Here is a 15,170-nt window from a genome sequence, read left to right on the forward strand (position 1 = left end):
TTTGTAGAAAGTTTTTTATTTTAGCAACACATGAAGGCATGCAGTTTGTATATATTCCAATTTGATATTTAAATTTCCACTTTCCTCAGTTAATAAAAGTGCACCCAAGTTTATTTACTTAAAATGTACAATGAGCATAGTAATCCCTTAAACAGCAATCACCTACATAGATATAATTTTGGTTATTTAAAAAAAATCACTTTTTTGGTCACAGGAAAAATATCAGCATTCAAAAATAGAAAAACAACATTAAAGCCACTTAGGAAGCAGTTAATTCTGCTAAAAGAGGATAAAAAATACATTTAGAATGATCCAAATTCACATATTTATTTTAAATGTATGTTTAAAAAAAAAAACATGGTGCCGTCTAGCTTTATACTAACACAAAGTGATGACTCTCAACCATCAGCTCATAAAAAAGCACAAGAAAAGTTTAAAAATAAAATTATGATCTGTAAAATCACCTACATCATTTCCTCAGTATAGAGCTACTTTTATTTTAGGTAAGTAATGCATTAATCTGCTGCTCATTTACTGTAATTGACTGTTAAGTTGTTTTTATGTGTTTTATATCATATATATTTTATGTCATAACAGTCTTCTACACTGCCAGCCTTAGCTACATTCTATTTATCTTTCAAGCCTCTGATTTCTATGTTTTAGGACAAAGCTTGTCACTGGCATCACATGCTTTAATGTTTGCATGCGGCATCAGAAGAAACAATCAACAGTGGACACAAGTTACATTTTGGTCCCAATTGTTCCATCACTTTGTGGGTAATCACCCCAAAATTAAGCAAATATTGAAAAGGAGACTTTATGTATAAAGAAAGGAAAAAAGTGACCAGGTTTTCCGTCTCTACTTGTTGCCACAGTCGGGGCAGAGGATGTCTTTCCCGTTGACTACGAAACGCTTGTTGGACAGACTGAGGGAGCATTTCTTACAGTTGAAGCAGTATTCATGCCAGGAGCTGCCTTCATAGTTCACCACGTTCACTCCTTTACCAAAACCTAAGAGGAAAGGAGAGTTAGTTACATATCTGTCACTTTTGTTTCCTCCTCCGTCCTTTACTTCAGCCAGCAGCTGTAATCATTTTCACCACCCCTGTAACAGCAGGAAAAGTACCTCCAATCTGGAAAACAAGTGAATGTTCAATGGCTGGGTTTTTCTAATCAGGAGTGGATAACCTTTTATTCACATTTTGGTGACTGAATGTGCCGGACATCTATTGTTTTTTTTCTATAGATGAATGGAACACATCTGGATATATAAACCATTTCCCTGGTATAGTCTCCAAGTTACGACTTGTACTATACACTCAAACTGTTATCAAAGTTTACCCAGTTTGTAGTATAGGTTACCACCTAATGAACACCTTATTGGCCTACGTCTTTATGATAAACGTGTCCCATTTTTTAAGAGTTGACAAAAAACATCCAGATTAGTTTTGGTTTCTGTGAGGCTGGAATGTCTCATTTCAGGAGGAGTGGTAGGTTAATGCTGGGTCCTTACCATTTTCCGACATGTTAATCATATTTGTGTCACCATTTAACTTCTACTTTGTTGAATTTAATTGAAATAAAAGAAATTATTTCGGTCAGCAAGCTCTTGTTTTTCCTACATAAATCATGTTCATTCAACTAAGTTCCACTCCATATTTTTCTCCTGGTCGCCCACGCTGCCCCATGGAATAGTCTAAAGTCCTTCATTCATGATAATTAAACCCAGAATTAATGAATATAGTATGTATGTAATCAATCCACTGTGTTTTTTACCTTAACAGGAGCAACACTTAAACACTCACAAGTTGAAAGCGTGGGAATCTTTCCCATTTATACTATTCCAACTGATGTAAGCACGGCATACAGACATAAAGTCTTGCCTCGAGGACCCACATTCAAGGGTTCCCGACCCTAAATTGGAACATGACTATCACTGGTTAAGTTCTGGCTGGAACATGTGACCGAAGATCTCTGGGGGGGGGTGTAGTCTCAAAGGAACACATTTGTGCACATTGGAGTCTGCTGATGCTTTTCCTTTAATATTTTTACTTGATTAGTAACACTGATTGGCATGAAATATTTTTGTTAAAATAATGATTAAAAAAAAATCAATGTTGCAGATTTTAGCCTCATATGTTTTGTTTTTACATTTATATATTATAACATAATATGTTTTAATTTCAATTAACCTGTGATGGGGTTTTGGCAGCCGCTGCATTTCTTTGCCACAGAGCTCTTGTAGCAGTCAACACAGAAGACCTGGTCCTGGTGGTTGGTGAAACTCGTCCCTGCCAGAGGCTTGGAACAGGAGCTGCACACAAAACAGTGGCTGTGCCACGGCTGGTCCTGGTAGTTCACTCCTCCAGAGGTTATAGGCTAGAGACAGATGCAAAAGTATGAACATATGTATTACCATTGTGCTAATGTTAAAATCCTATTTTAAATTAATATGGTTTTGACAAACTGTCTACAGTCCAGAAAATAATTGTTGGTTCATAATGTTGCTACCACACTCTTGATTTTAACCTCCCTTTACTTTACTATTGTAGTTTTGTAAGTACATGAACTGCTTGAAAAGCTTTATCATATGGGAAGACTGAGAAATGTGGATCTGGCCTCCTGTTTGAAAAGAAAAAGAATAAACCTAAACCTTTTTGCAGCTGAAGCAGTGTTTGGCAAACTTCTTGTCATAGCAGGGGTTGCAGTAAATGTCATCTCCTTTGGAGAGGAAACTCTGCGATCCTATTGGTCGTTTACAGCTGCAACAGGTGAAACACTCGTCGTGCCACGAGTTCCCTTTGTACTCCACACTCTCTGTGCCTGCAGAAGATAAGAGATGGGGAGATATTAGGTCAGAGAAACGGGTAATGAAGTCAAATCGCCAACACAACTCGACTGTAAAGCTCAATACAAGACAGTGGCTCAATTTCAAAATTGAGCCACTTTCAAAACCAAATTGGGTTTTTACAAGGTTTTGGTACCATTATTGAAAGAAACAGCTTTTCTCTGTTTGATGTCATTGTAAAGTGACTTCTGAATTTGTTCAAATCAAGCAATTTAGAAATGCCACTTTAGGGGAATGATGAGCACTGATAGACTGAGAAAGTAATTGTTAGCTGGAAAAAATCATTTTTAACGTGATGACTTTATGATGAGCAGGACTGTACCTCTGCTCTCTGGTACATAAATGTATGAAGAAAGTTAAATTCTTTAGAAATCATTCTGTATTGCATCTGTTTTTAAATGCCCGTGCTAATTGTTTTTTCAAGGAAAATTAAGCTTTCAATAATTATTTTAATCACTTCAGTATTTTGACCGATGGGCCAGTTTCCCAAAACCCTGTCAGTAAGGTAACTAAGCTAACAGTTCAAAATCACAGTTTGAAGTTGATTGTCTTACCAGCAAGTATTTGTTTATAGCAGCCATGGCAGCGTGGAGCATCCTCTCTGGAGCAGCACTTCCCACACATGATGCGGTCATCCTTGGTGCTAAAGGGCTCTTTGGCCAGAGGCTTGTAACACTTCACACAGCGGAAACACTCCTCATGCCAGTAGCGGCCCTTGTGGCTGAGCTCCTGGTGCAGGACAGAACAGGGGAGAGTTTGATGAGAGGTACGTGGAGAGAAAATAAAGCAACACTGATAAGTAATACATATACTGAACAGAATTATAAATGCAACACTATAGTTTTTCATTATGAGCAGAAGATCTAAGACTTTCTCTATGTACACAAAAGGCCTATTTCTCTCAAATACTGTTCACAAATCTGTCAAAATCTATGTTAGTTGAGTTAAGCTCATGATGAATAGGGGCAAAAACAAAAGTGTTGCGTTTATAATTTTGTTCAGTGTACATAGAAAACTCAATCGCACACCTTTGATTCCAGAGGGATGGGTCGATGGCACTCGGCACAGGAGTTGGCGCAGAACTTGGTGTGGCAGCGGACACACACTGGCTTGCCTTCGTTGCGGACAAACTTCTTCCCCCCAAGGTCGTCCCGACAGTAGAAGCAGTGCGAGCTGTCTGCCATCGTCACTCCAAGGGAGACTCAGAACTACAACAAATAAAACAAGAAGAGAGAAAAGGTGAACATCCTGCTCATCCTTAACTCATCATGTAGACGTCACATTAAAATTATGCTGTTAGGGCAAGAACAGCGACACTTTACAATAATATCAAACAGAGAAAAAGCTGCCAAGCCTCACATTTCAAAAGGTGAAACCCAAATGTTTGCCATTTTAACTTGATAAATGACATGATTTTCCTGACAACATAAAAGGCTGCCGAGGACACCACATGAGGGCGCTGGACACATTTACTGTGACTGAAGAGAAGGAGAAAGTTGGACAAATGAGCACTGTAATATTTGCTGCTGCAGGCTGCTGATTAGATGCTTTTCTTCACCAGCTTTGATGCTGAAATATTTGTATTATGTAAAAGCATAGCAACCAGGTGTACATATCTGCTATGTGCATGTCCACCTGGTTGTTTTATAATGTGTGCACGGCATTTATGACACAGTGCCTTTGTATTCTGTTTGTGATACGGCCCTCCTCACTCATACATCTTATCTCTGTCTGATAAAACTACGCACACAACTGATAACTTACAGCAATAAAGCTGAAGATTTGAGAGTCAAGACAAATGGCCACAGCACAAGTTTGAATCCTGTAATCTGATGATGAAATTTAAAACCTTATTTCATGGTTTCAAATCAGATTTTGGCATTTTAAATACACATCCTTGTAACCAAAGTAACTATTTGCCTTAGTCTAAAGGGCAATGGTAGTTGATCTACCAAACATTAAGTCTGCAAGTAAAGTTAGAAGTGCTAATTATATCTAATTATGAGTGGGGATTTATCTATATTGAAAAATCAGTTTAAACATCTGCTCCTAAAACATCTGTGTTTTTCATTGAAAATCACAAAAAACCATTAAACCAATGAGCTGTAACTATAAGATAATGTTACTGCTTTTGTTGTACAGTGCTTTTCCATAGTCTCTGGCTACATGTGTATACTCAATCAGAGGATAATTAGGTAAAAATTTAGGATAACTCTGAAAAGACCTGCAGCAGAATTCAAAGGTGACAAAGTCCCAAATCTAGTAGTCCAAGTCTATTAGTGTAATGTAATTAAAGTACATTTACTCAAGTACTACAATAAAGTACAGGTTTGATGTACTTGTAGTTTACTTCAGTATTATCATTTTGTACTACTTTATACTTCTAACCACTACTATGTTCATCCTAATATTGCATAGTTATGAATTTAACTACCAAAAGTTGTTCAAATTACCTCCACTTCGACGAACTACTACATTAAAATGCTGTTTACAAATTATGCTTATATGACTTCTGTCTTCTGTAATATTTTGAATGCAGGATTTATACTTGTAATGGAGTTTACATTGCGTATCATGTATGGGTAGTTTTACGGTAGTAGTAACGAATCTAAACACTTCTTGCACTGCTGTCGACCTTTAAATTCCAAAACTGGACAGAAGAGGGGCCTGATTCAATGTCTGAAGCCTCCTTATGTAACTGCTTTCTCACACAGCAGTCCAAAAAAATTTTCTCCCCAAAATACAACACACATAAACTTCCTAAACATAGAACCAAAATCACCATGTTGATCACCATAACTTATCACAGAGCTGTGATTACAGGGTCAAGATTTCACATGGCAAATAAAATGCAACATGATGGCAAAATCACAGCCACACAAACAAACAGAAATGTGGAGGAAGACATGGCTAAAGTCTGTTCACCCACATTAAGTTCACGCTGGCCGACTGCAAGGAATTCTCCTAAACTGTTGTGAGAGAGCAGTGTGTGTGTGTGTGTGTGTGTGTGTGTGTGTGTGTGTGTGTGTGTGTGTGTGTGTTTGTGTTAGCACAGTGAGGTGAACACATGAAGGAATGCCTGGTATGACTAATGTGGTGAGATCTGGAACGTTGACAACTCTTTGACAGAACCCACACACACATACACTCATATGCACACACTCCACCTTACTTGGACCACTCCCTAGCAGACCGCCAAAACCACAAAATCTAGCGTTGGCCTCGCAGTTGGATCGGCATGTCAGCACAGATTAATGAGGAAGTTCTGGTTTTGGCTGAGGAGTGACGTTACCACGAGTTTTGGATGCGTTCAAAAACATCCAAGTCCTCCCTTTTCTTGTGACTTTCCTTAAACTCTCGGCAAAAATCACAGATGTGTCAGAGATTCCTTTCTATAGGCTAGGGCCAATAGATAAGATTAATGGTGATACTTATTCTGATGCTTTTGGAAAGGAGACATGACAGGGGCAAAATGGTGAAATCGTGGTTGGACAGATGCAGTTAAAGGCAGTCTGTCAGGTCCTGTAATATGATCTTCATGTCAAGGACTTGTACTACAAGTTTTTCTAGTTTTCAAATTGTAAAGGGTTTAAGTTAAAAATGGTTTGTTTTTTTGAGGATTAAGGTCTGAGTAAAGATCTGGGAGGATGGTGGACCAGAGAAAAGATTCATGACCTTCATATTTGTCCCACTAGTCTCTTCTTTTTTGGTCTCTTAACAGCTATTATACAACATAAAAATTAGAAATGTTTTGTAATAAACACAGATCACAAACATCAATCCATGCTGAAACTCTCATAATAAAATGGGTTATAACAAGATTAAGCCAAGCTAACATGCTGGTACTACGAAGAAATGTTTATTATGTTCACCATCTTAGTATAGCATTTGCATAATTACCAAATAAATCTTGCAAACTAACAAGTACTTTTGCAATCATTATGTCTTAAAGTGTTGACATTTCACTCAAACCCACAAATGTGAATCTCATGGTGGCGCTAGAGGAGAAGTCAGGGGATCGCCGAAGTCAGTTGTTTTCATCCTCTGGGGACAATTGTGCAAAAATTTCATGGCAAACCATTTCACAGTTGAGATATTTTAGTCTGGATCAAAGTGGTTGACTGACAAACACTGATAGCATGGCTAAAAATATCACTTGTAGGACAAACATTCTGTTGTTTTCGAGTGCAACTCAGTGGGTCTTTTGGGTTTTTTCCCACTTTTCTGAATTACTTACTATTAGCAGAGGCATATGCTGACCATTACTCCTCACCATGTCTATACAAAAAAGCATGTAGCTAAAAATCCAGGCAGACAACAGCAAAAATTATGAAAATTATGAGCCTTAAATATCTTTTAATTTAATCATTTGAAGCCAAGGCAAGTTTATTTGTGTAGCACATTTCAACAACAAGGCAATTCAAAGTGCTTTACATAAAACATAAAAGCAACAAAGGGAAATTGAAAAAAAAAAATTAAAATATAATTTTTAAAGGGTGAAATAGAAAATAAAACAGGGTAAAATATATTTTAAAGAGTTAAATAGGAAATAAAAATAGTGTAAAACAGGACAGTAAAAGTCACAGTGCAGTGTACAATATTAATCTACAGCCTTACATTTGAGTTCATTAAAGGCAGTGGTAAAAAGAAAAGTCTTAATTTAAAAGAACTGAGAGTTTCAGCAGACCTGCAGTCTTCTGGGAGTTTGTTCCAGATATATGGAGCATAAAAACTGAACAATGCTTGTCCATTTTTAGTCAGTTTGAATGTTATTTTATTTTTCTGGAAAAGTCTCTAAAACAGCATTTAGAGTCACACTTTAACTCTCCAACCTAATCAAGTAACTGAAACATAATAAGCCAAGAAAATAACATTTTAATACAGTAAGTAAAATATCCAGTCCACCTTAGACTAAAGAGATTTTCACACTTTTTAGCCAGAGTCAGACTGCTGTTAGACAGTGTCTGAGGTTAAAGGTGCTGCTGTTAATAAAGTTGATTAAATAGCTTCTTTTGTAGTCGTGTCTCCTCAACAGACAGTCAAGCTATAAACGGACACTGACATCATGTGGAGCGGACATCCATCTCCCTTTGAGTGACCAGTTAATTCATTACTTATTAATGGAAACACCAGAAGTTGGTTTATTTGTTGACTGAGTGAGGTTACTTATCCATCTCCACTTGAAGACAGCAAGTCAACCTGGCCAAAGGCACAGTCTGGTATTTACCTGTTATCTTCAATTGTACTTCCTGTCTCTCCCTAAACTAATAACAATCAATATATAGTTTTCTGTGCCTGTCTTTTTTTAATGTGGCTGTGTAGACCACTGCCACATTAAGTACTGTGTACGTCTAAGGCTGTAGAGCAGGCAACAATAACACTTGGCTACCAGCATCATGAAAATGTTATCTGATGGGAGTCAAACAATGGCTGACGGGAAGTGAGCCAGTATCCACACAGGTTCGAAGGAAATAAATCAGGTTACACTGACGTCAGGCAGCTCTGAGAGACAGTGTTGCTTCATGTCTTTACTTGGTTTTTCTGCAATAAATATTCTCACTGTGTCATGGCGTGGCAGCACGTATACATCATTTTCTCGTATCCATGCTGCCAATACAAAACTCTTTGTTTGATCGCCATGGAAACAGCTAAAATGTGCAATTAAGTTGTGTCACGCAGTCGAAGCTGGAGGCAGGGTTGGAAGGCAGCACCACAGCCAAGGACAACTCTGTGTGTGTATTTGTATTTATCACAATGTGGGGACGTAAATCTGAAAATCACATCATGGGGACTCACCTCCCATATTGGGGCAAAAACCTGCATACCACTGGGAAAAACCATTAGATTTTAGGACTGACTGTGCATTCAGACCAAACACAAATTTAATCCTCGCAACGCTTTCCTTGCGGGGGTTTTATCGCTGCACAACTGCCAAGTGTGTTCACACACAACACGATAACGGGAATAAACTAGCTGCATGAACCCCAAATAAACATTTTGCTGTGATTAAATGGCAATAAACGGATCAAACTGATGCAGAAATAACTACAATATGATGGAGATTTGTTAAACATATGAATTCATGCTTTGTCAGGTCTGTCAGCATGACAACAACTTCTAAATGTGGAGTGAGGATCAATCAGGGCTATGCTATTCTAACTTGTTCAGAGTACAATACAAAGCTGGAATAAAGTTAAAAAGTAAAAAGCTAATTTAATAAAAGCAGTTTACTCCGAGCTCCTCCCGCGAGTAAATGCCGTAGTTGTCAGAGCATAAACCAGTCAGACTACGGGTGTTTATTTGTCCAAAAGCTGCAGCGCTGCTCCCGCTCTGTCTTCGGCTTTTCCCCGCACTTACTTCTCCACTCTGCCTGGTCCTCTCCAAACAAGGCTCTGAAGCCGTCGATGGCTTCCTGATAATCTCAACGCTGATAGGCTATCGCAACTCAGAATTATGTCGCCGGCATCGCCCCGTCTGCACCACCCAACAGGAAATCGCGGCTCTCTGCGTCTTTCCATTGACTTTGAATGTAAACGCGCCGCCCCCATTGCTCTCTTTGCTTTTGGTCTGAAAGCACCATAAGACTTGGTTTATGGTTCACATGAGGGTTGGGCATGTAGTGGTTAAGGTTAAAGTTTGGCGTTAATGTACATTTTTCTTACTTTCAACACAAACAGGAGTAAATTGTGTGTTTGTTGAAGACTATTTTCAGTCACAGATAAACTACAGTGCCCGTGTTCATGGTAAGAAACATGTCATCCAGTGAAACACTGTGGCTCATTGATGTGTTGTTAATACTTTTTGACAAAAACAGAGTTCTTTGGCATAGAGGAATAAGCTACACAGAGTACCTGTTAGTGGGATCAGTTCATTGTTGGTTTTGGTCTTTTCATGACATTTATTGACAATAATTAAAATATCACCAGTCTTATCCTTTTCAGGTTGGGTTAAGTCTCCGGGGAATGAATGTTAAGTAAATGCAGTGTGTGTGTAGTCAAGCAGTCTGCAACCACTCCCTTTAAAAGATTTTAAAACTTCCTGTGATTTAGTTTTTAATACCTCCGAATCCCTTCATGTCTTGTCTTGTGGCTCTCTGTGTGTGTGTGTGTGTGTATCCTTTCCCACCTCTGTTAAAGTTTCATTCACCTGACTATAACAGTTACTACTCAGTGCTGGTTCTCAGAAGTCCAGACCCAGTCACTACATGGCGGTCGGAGGTCTGTGGTGTACAAAGGAACCACAGAGAGGTGACATCATGTAATGGGGACGAGAGGAAAATCTTAACACACAGTTAAAACACATGAGGGATGGGAAAGAGACATAGACGGCAAAATAAAGAAACAGAAAGATAAGAGACGAAAACAGCTATGACCAGACCAACGAAAATAGTGTGAGAGTGTCTGCTTGTACCTAACATCTGTGTGTGTCCGTGTGTGTGTTGGCATGAGCTTATCGCTGAAGAATGTAGTGGAAAGCCGAGAAACAGGAAGTCTCCATCAGAACGGTGACGTTGGCACAGTCCAGCCACACACACACACTGAATATTGTGTCTACATTAACATATCATTAATGCCTGCAGATTCACATACCATAAACCCTGGCTGAACTTTAGTGACATGCAGTGTGTGCTGCAGGTGTGACCCCAGGACCATGCAGACTTGCTTTTAGAAACTCTGTAATCATTAATGTGGTTGGATAGCCAGTGGAGCGTGTCTCTTAATGGGACTTCCTGGTGGTTTAAAAATAGATTAGTCGATTAAGGTATCAAGTTATTTTCTTTTGTTCCACAAAATGTCAGAAAATAGTGAAAAATACCCAATAAAATATCCCACAGCCCATGGTTATGTCTTCAAATTGCTTTTTTCCCCCACCCAACAGTTCAAAACCTAAAGATATTCAATTTCTGATCATAGATGGCTAAAAGAAAAAACTTTTTAAAAAAAAGAAAGAAGCTAAGCCTGATTAAAATCGATTAATTAAATTTGTGGCCAAAGTTCAGCTTTCTAAGTAAATTTCACATCTTTGTCTTTCAGAATGAAGTAGCAAGAGCTTTTTACTAGTTTCAGAAGTCTCCAGCAATTTTCAACTATTTTACAAGAAAACATCCTTTGCAGAAGAAGAAGAGATACATCAATGTCTGAACTAACAAAAGCCTCAAAAGACCACAATGCATTGCATTAACAAGGTCAGTGAGTAAGCGGCTGCCCTCATAAACAGGCCTCAATCTTCACAAGCTAGTTGGCTGTGCCTATACAAATGTCTATATAACTATCTTACACTACAGAAGTAAGTTAAGGCTCCTCTGGCATGTGTCAAATACTCTGGGAATTGTATAAAATTACTAAATAAAAAAATGCACAGAACATAAATAAATAATAGTAATGATTTTTACTGTAAACTATTTTTTTTTAAATTTGCAGTCACAACATAACTCAATAGAAAACCTTAATACTAAACTGCGCACTAACACAGTCACTTGATTCATTGTTGAAATAAATAACAGATAAGAGCAACTTTAAAGATCACTTTATCTCCCAAATCATGGCCCAACTGCTTCAACATCACACAGAGCATTCCCATCCCCTGATTCCAGTCATTCTATCTCAAAAATAAATACACATCAGTTTTGGAAACTGAGCAGCTAAACATTTGTGCTCCACATCAGCATCCAAAGAAAGATTATTGTTTTATTTGGCTCTGGTGAGCCACATTCCAGACGGTGGAATAAAGCCGATACACCAGATCTGAGTCATGTAGAGCGAGGTCTAAGAAACGCAGCATGTCTCGCTACAACACGTGATGGTTTTAGCAGAAGCTGCTGGTTAGCTGTACTTCAACCTCTTCTCTTTATCAGTTACACACTGCTTCTGTTCCTGCACTCATCTCCTATTCTCTCCTTTCCCTCCCCTCAGTTGTCAATTCAGTAACTGAGGCGTCTTTCAGAACAGAGCAGCTGACTAAACTAGAGAGCTTCAGCAGCAATGTATGACCAATTTCCATTGCCATGAATATTTATGACATTGTGTGCGCATGTGCGCTCCCAACATTGGTCCTGTAGGAGCACTGCTGGAGGTCCAAAGCTTACGGTAAAACTGAATGTTAAAGTGATCTAATGGGACATTTAAGCCCTCAGTGCTATCTTAGGGCCTTGTTTGCTTCCAAACTGTTCCAATCTCTCTCCATAAATCTCCAACCAACAAATCCCTGCATATCTCAGTTTCTAACCATTCTTCCATATTCTGACCGTAACAATGACCACACCCCAGACCCTGTATAACTCGAGCAATTCTTAACGTCTCCTTCAGGGGACCAAAAATTAGATCATTTACCAACAATTTAACTGTGAAACCACAAGGCTGAGTAAACTCAGATGGGTGCCAAATTAAATGAAAAACCAACATAGTCAAATGTCTTAGTAAGTACATTAGGCTAACAACTTAAATATCCCTTGGCATAGATTTTTCAAGTCTCTAACTATACTGAAGGGATGAAACAACAGTCTCACAAAAGATATTTCCTCATTTAGTGTTTTGAATGTGGTGGTTGCTCCAAAATCTACCATAGGTACACCTAATGTGCCCTTCTTCTGTTACTGTATCAGTTTGAGAAATATGTTTATTTGCTTTCTTGCCAAGAGTTAGATAAGAAGATTGATTCCACTCATGTTTGTGCCTTAAATATGAAGCTACAAGCAGGAGACTACAAGCTTAGCTTAGACAGTTAGCCTGAGTTAGTCTACAAGTAACAAAATTTGCTTACCGGCATCTCGAAAACTCAACGATGAACATGTTCTATCTTGTTTGCTTTATCTGTACAAAAAACAGTCTAACAAAATGACAAGTTGTAGTTGCTGCTGGTTGCCTGGCAAATTCAGTGAAGACAAGGCAAGACAGGAAGTCACTAACCCCGGCCAAGAAATAGTCCAGTGCATAACCACATTTTAATTGGTAAGCTTTAGAGGTGCTTTTAAATATTTTTGTTACCTTTGGACAAAGCGCTGTTAGCTGTTTCCAGTCTTTATGCTGAGCTAAGATAACCTTACCATCACCTGTCTGTAGCTCCATATTTATTGGACAGTAGTTCTTCCACATAATACAGAAGCTTTCTTTCCTGTCCATTTCACAACCACTGATTGTCAGCACGCCCATGCACATCACAACAGGCTACAGGCCATAGATAACACACTGCCGAGTTTCTCGATCAAAACCTATTTCGACATCATGTTGTCAGAGGATTGAAACTGCAGAACTCCACTGAAGCCTCTACTAAAAATATGTAGTTTACCGTTGGGGATCAGTGAAAAGAAAGACATACAGTCTGTATCCCATTTTCATTCTAACCTATTAAAGTCACAACAGGCGAAACACAACAGGGAGTTACCATGACATGCAGTCAGACAAATTGCATAAAGTTTTATGAGCCTGTGATGTATTTTATGGGACTGAGCTCATGGTAATTTCTTTAACATGCAGGCATCAGCTTCAAATCGAGCCAAAAAAGCCCTACGGATTTCGTGTGTGTGTGTGTGTGTGTGTGTGTGTGTGTGTGTGTGTGTGTGAGAGAGAGAGAGTGTGTGTGAAAGAGTATGTGAGAGAGTGTGTGTGTGTGTGTGTGTGTGTGTGTGTGAGAGAGAGAGAAAGTGTGTGTGAGAGAGTGTGTGTGTGTGAGGCAGCGAAAGGTCACACATCTGGGCCTAGGGGTACTTACTGTATGTGTGTTTGTGCAATAGTGTGTAGAAATACTGCATGTACTTCCACATTACTGTTAAAATCAGCACTATTTACTTGCGTATATCCAAAAAATTTATGTTAAGATGACATTTTACACTCAGTTGCAACATTTATGAACGCATTATTTCACAACGTCCAGCAAGCTGTTTCCTTCTGTAATCACACTGGAAAATGTCTCCTTCCCCTTTCAGTCTTGTTTTGGGGTCATTCACCAGACAAATGACCTTTTCCTCTATCAATTTATGAATAATTAATTGTTTTATTCCTATATCTTAAAGGTTTGCAGTCACACAATCGGTCATGTGTGAACTGTTACACCCTAAACCTGTGTGTGTGTTTAGGATAAAGACTTCACATATGTCACATATGGATCCTGAATTTACTTCACAGCCTCTTGTAGAATAAGGAGCCAACACTGAAGCCATATGCACCACTTACATGGACACACACACAGGACAATGAAAATTGAGGTACAGGAATTTTAATTGACCTCTGTGATGCATTTTTTAGCCTCAGTGGTTCCATCACTGAGTGAAAAAAAGAGACTTCCTAACTGGAAACAGATTTCAGGAGCAGACCAGGCTTCCACAAGTCAGCATGTAACTGTAGCTTACACACACACACACACACACACACACACACACACACACACACAAACTTACAAAGACAGAGATGGCCAACGCCCCAGACAACGTTAAGGCTTGTTTCCTCTCCGGATATCAAATTGCTGCTTTGGAAGTGAAACGTGTATGAAATCATAAGATGTGTGAAAGAGGAAGAGTTGCTACTGTACATTTGTTAGTGTGGCATAATACTGCAGGTATAGGGGATCAGCCATAACCTGGCTATTCATTAAAAGCGACAACCTTAACAGTGGCCACATATTAACACTGGACTAATAAAAGATGCAAGTGCGGCTCGCAGTTGTGCCGACAATTTCATCAGGCGTCATATAAAATGCATGCTCAAGTGCAAACAAGACATCCCTGCAGGTCGGGTAGTCTAAAACTAAAAGTAGGTTTCAGAAAAAAAGAGATTTGGTTAGACTGTGTGCGGTAATAAACAGCGGTGCTCATCAGCCAGCTTACCGGATTCAGGGTGATGACTGCGGCGCGGATGAGCGGTGCTCTCTGAACTGTGTGGAGGCAGCGGAACTCCGCTTTAACGAGACCCTCACACGTTATAAGTACTGCCATCTGCAGCTGCGTCAAGCTCCACGCAAACTGCCAGTCTGAGACCGGAAATAGGAAGGGTTGCCGTCACAATAAGATTAGCGGAACGTTCGAAAAGAAGCGGGGTGACATTACCTTCAAAATAAAAGTAAATATTTGAACACTGACATTTGAAATAAGTGATAGGGCACACCATGTTTTTCAAGAAAATGTGGGAACAAGCTAAAAAAAAAAGAAAAAGGCCGGTAGCCTCACTTAACTAGCTTGTATTAATGTTACTGTAGCCAACATCATTTTATGGCTTGTAAACAAGCAGAAAATGGAATGTGAATGTCAATTTAGACAAAAAACCAGATTAACTTGATATCCACTTTTTCATGAGCTTTCAGTTGTATCTCACAGTCTTCCATCAGTGGATGT

General features: G+C 38.9%; 1 protein-coding gene across 3 annotated transcripts in view; it reads right to left on the reverse strand.

Moving 5' to 3' along the window:
• Positions 1-15,170, reverse strand: part of LOC123962916 (four and a half LIM domains protein 1-like) — a 17,891-nt gene continuing 2,721 nt past the window's right edge. Inside the window, exons 1-6 of one of the 3 annotated variants that reach the window (XM_046039416.1) lie at positions 14,667-14,790; positions 3,877-4,056; positions 3,403-3,577; positions 2,654-2,823; positions 2,193-2,379; positions 1-1,011 (exon numbers count right to left, since the gene is read on the reverse strand). In XM_046039416.1, the coding sequence (XP_045895372.1) occupies positions 860-1,011; positions 2,193-2,379; positions 2,654-2,823; positions 3,403-3,577; positions 3,877-4,032 (840 nt within the window). In that variant the 5' untranslated portion in view covers positions 4,033-4,056; positions 14,667-14,790 and the 3' untranslated portion in view covers positions 1-859. Of the gene's footprint in view, positions 1,012-2,192; positions 2,380-2,653; positions 2,824-3,402; positions 3,578-3,876; positions 4,057-12,831; positions 12,880-14,666; positions 14,791-15,170 lie in introns of those variants that run through there. The other 2 variants (XM_046039417.1, XM_046039415.1) reach the window with 2 other exon arrangements.

The sequence above is a fragment of the Micropterus dolomieu genome, linkage group LG23 (assembly GCF_021292245.1).
Source record: "Micropterus dolomieu isolate WLL.071019.BEF.003 ecotype Adirondacks linkage group LG23, ASM2129224v1, whole genome shotgun sequence".
NCBI lineage: Eukaryota > Metazoa > Chordata > Actinopteri > Centrarchiformes > Centrarchidae > Micropterus > Micropterus dolomieu.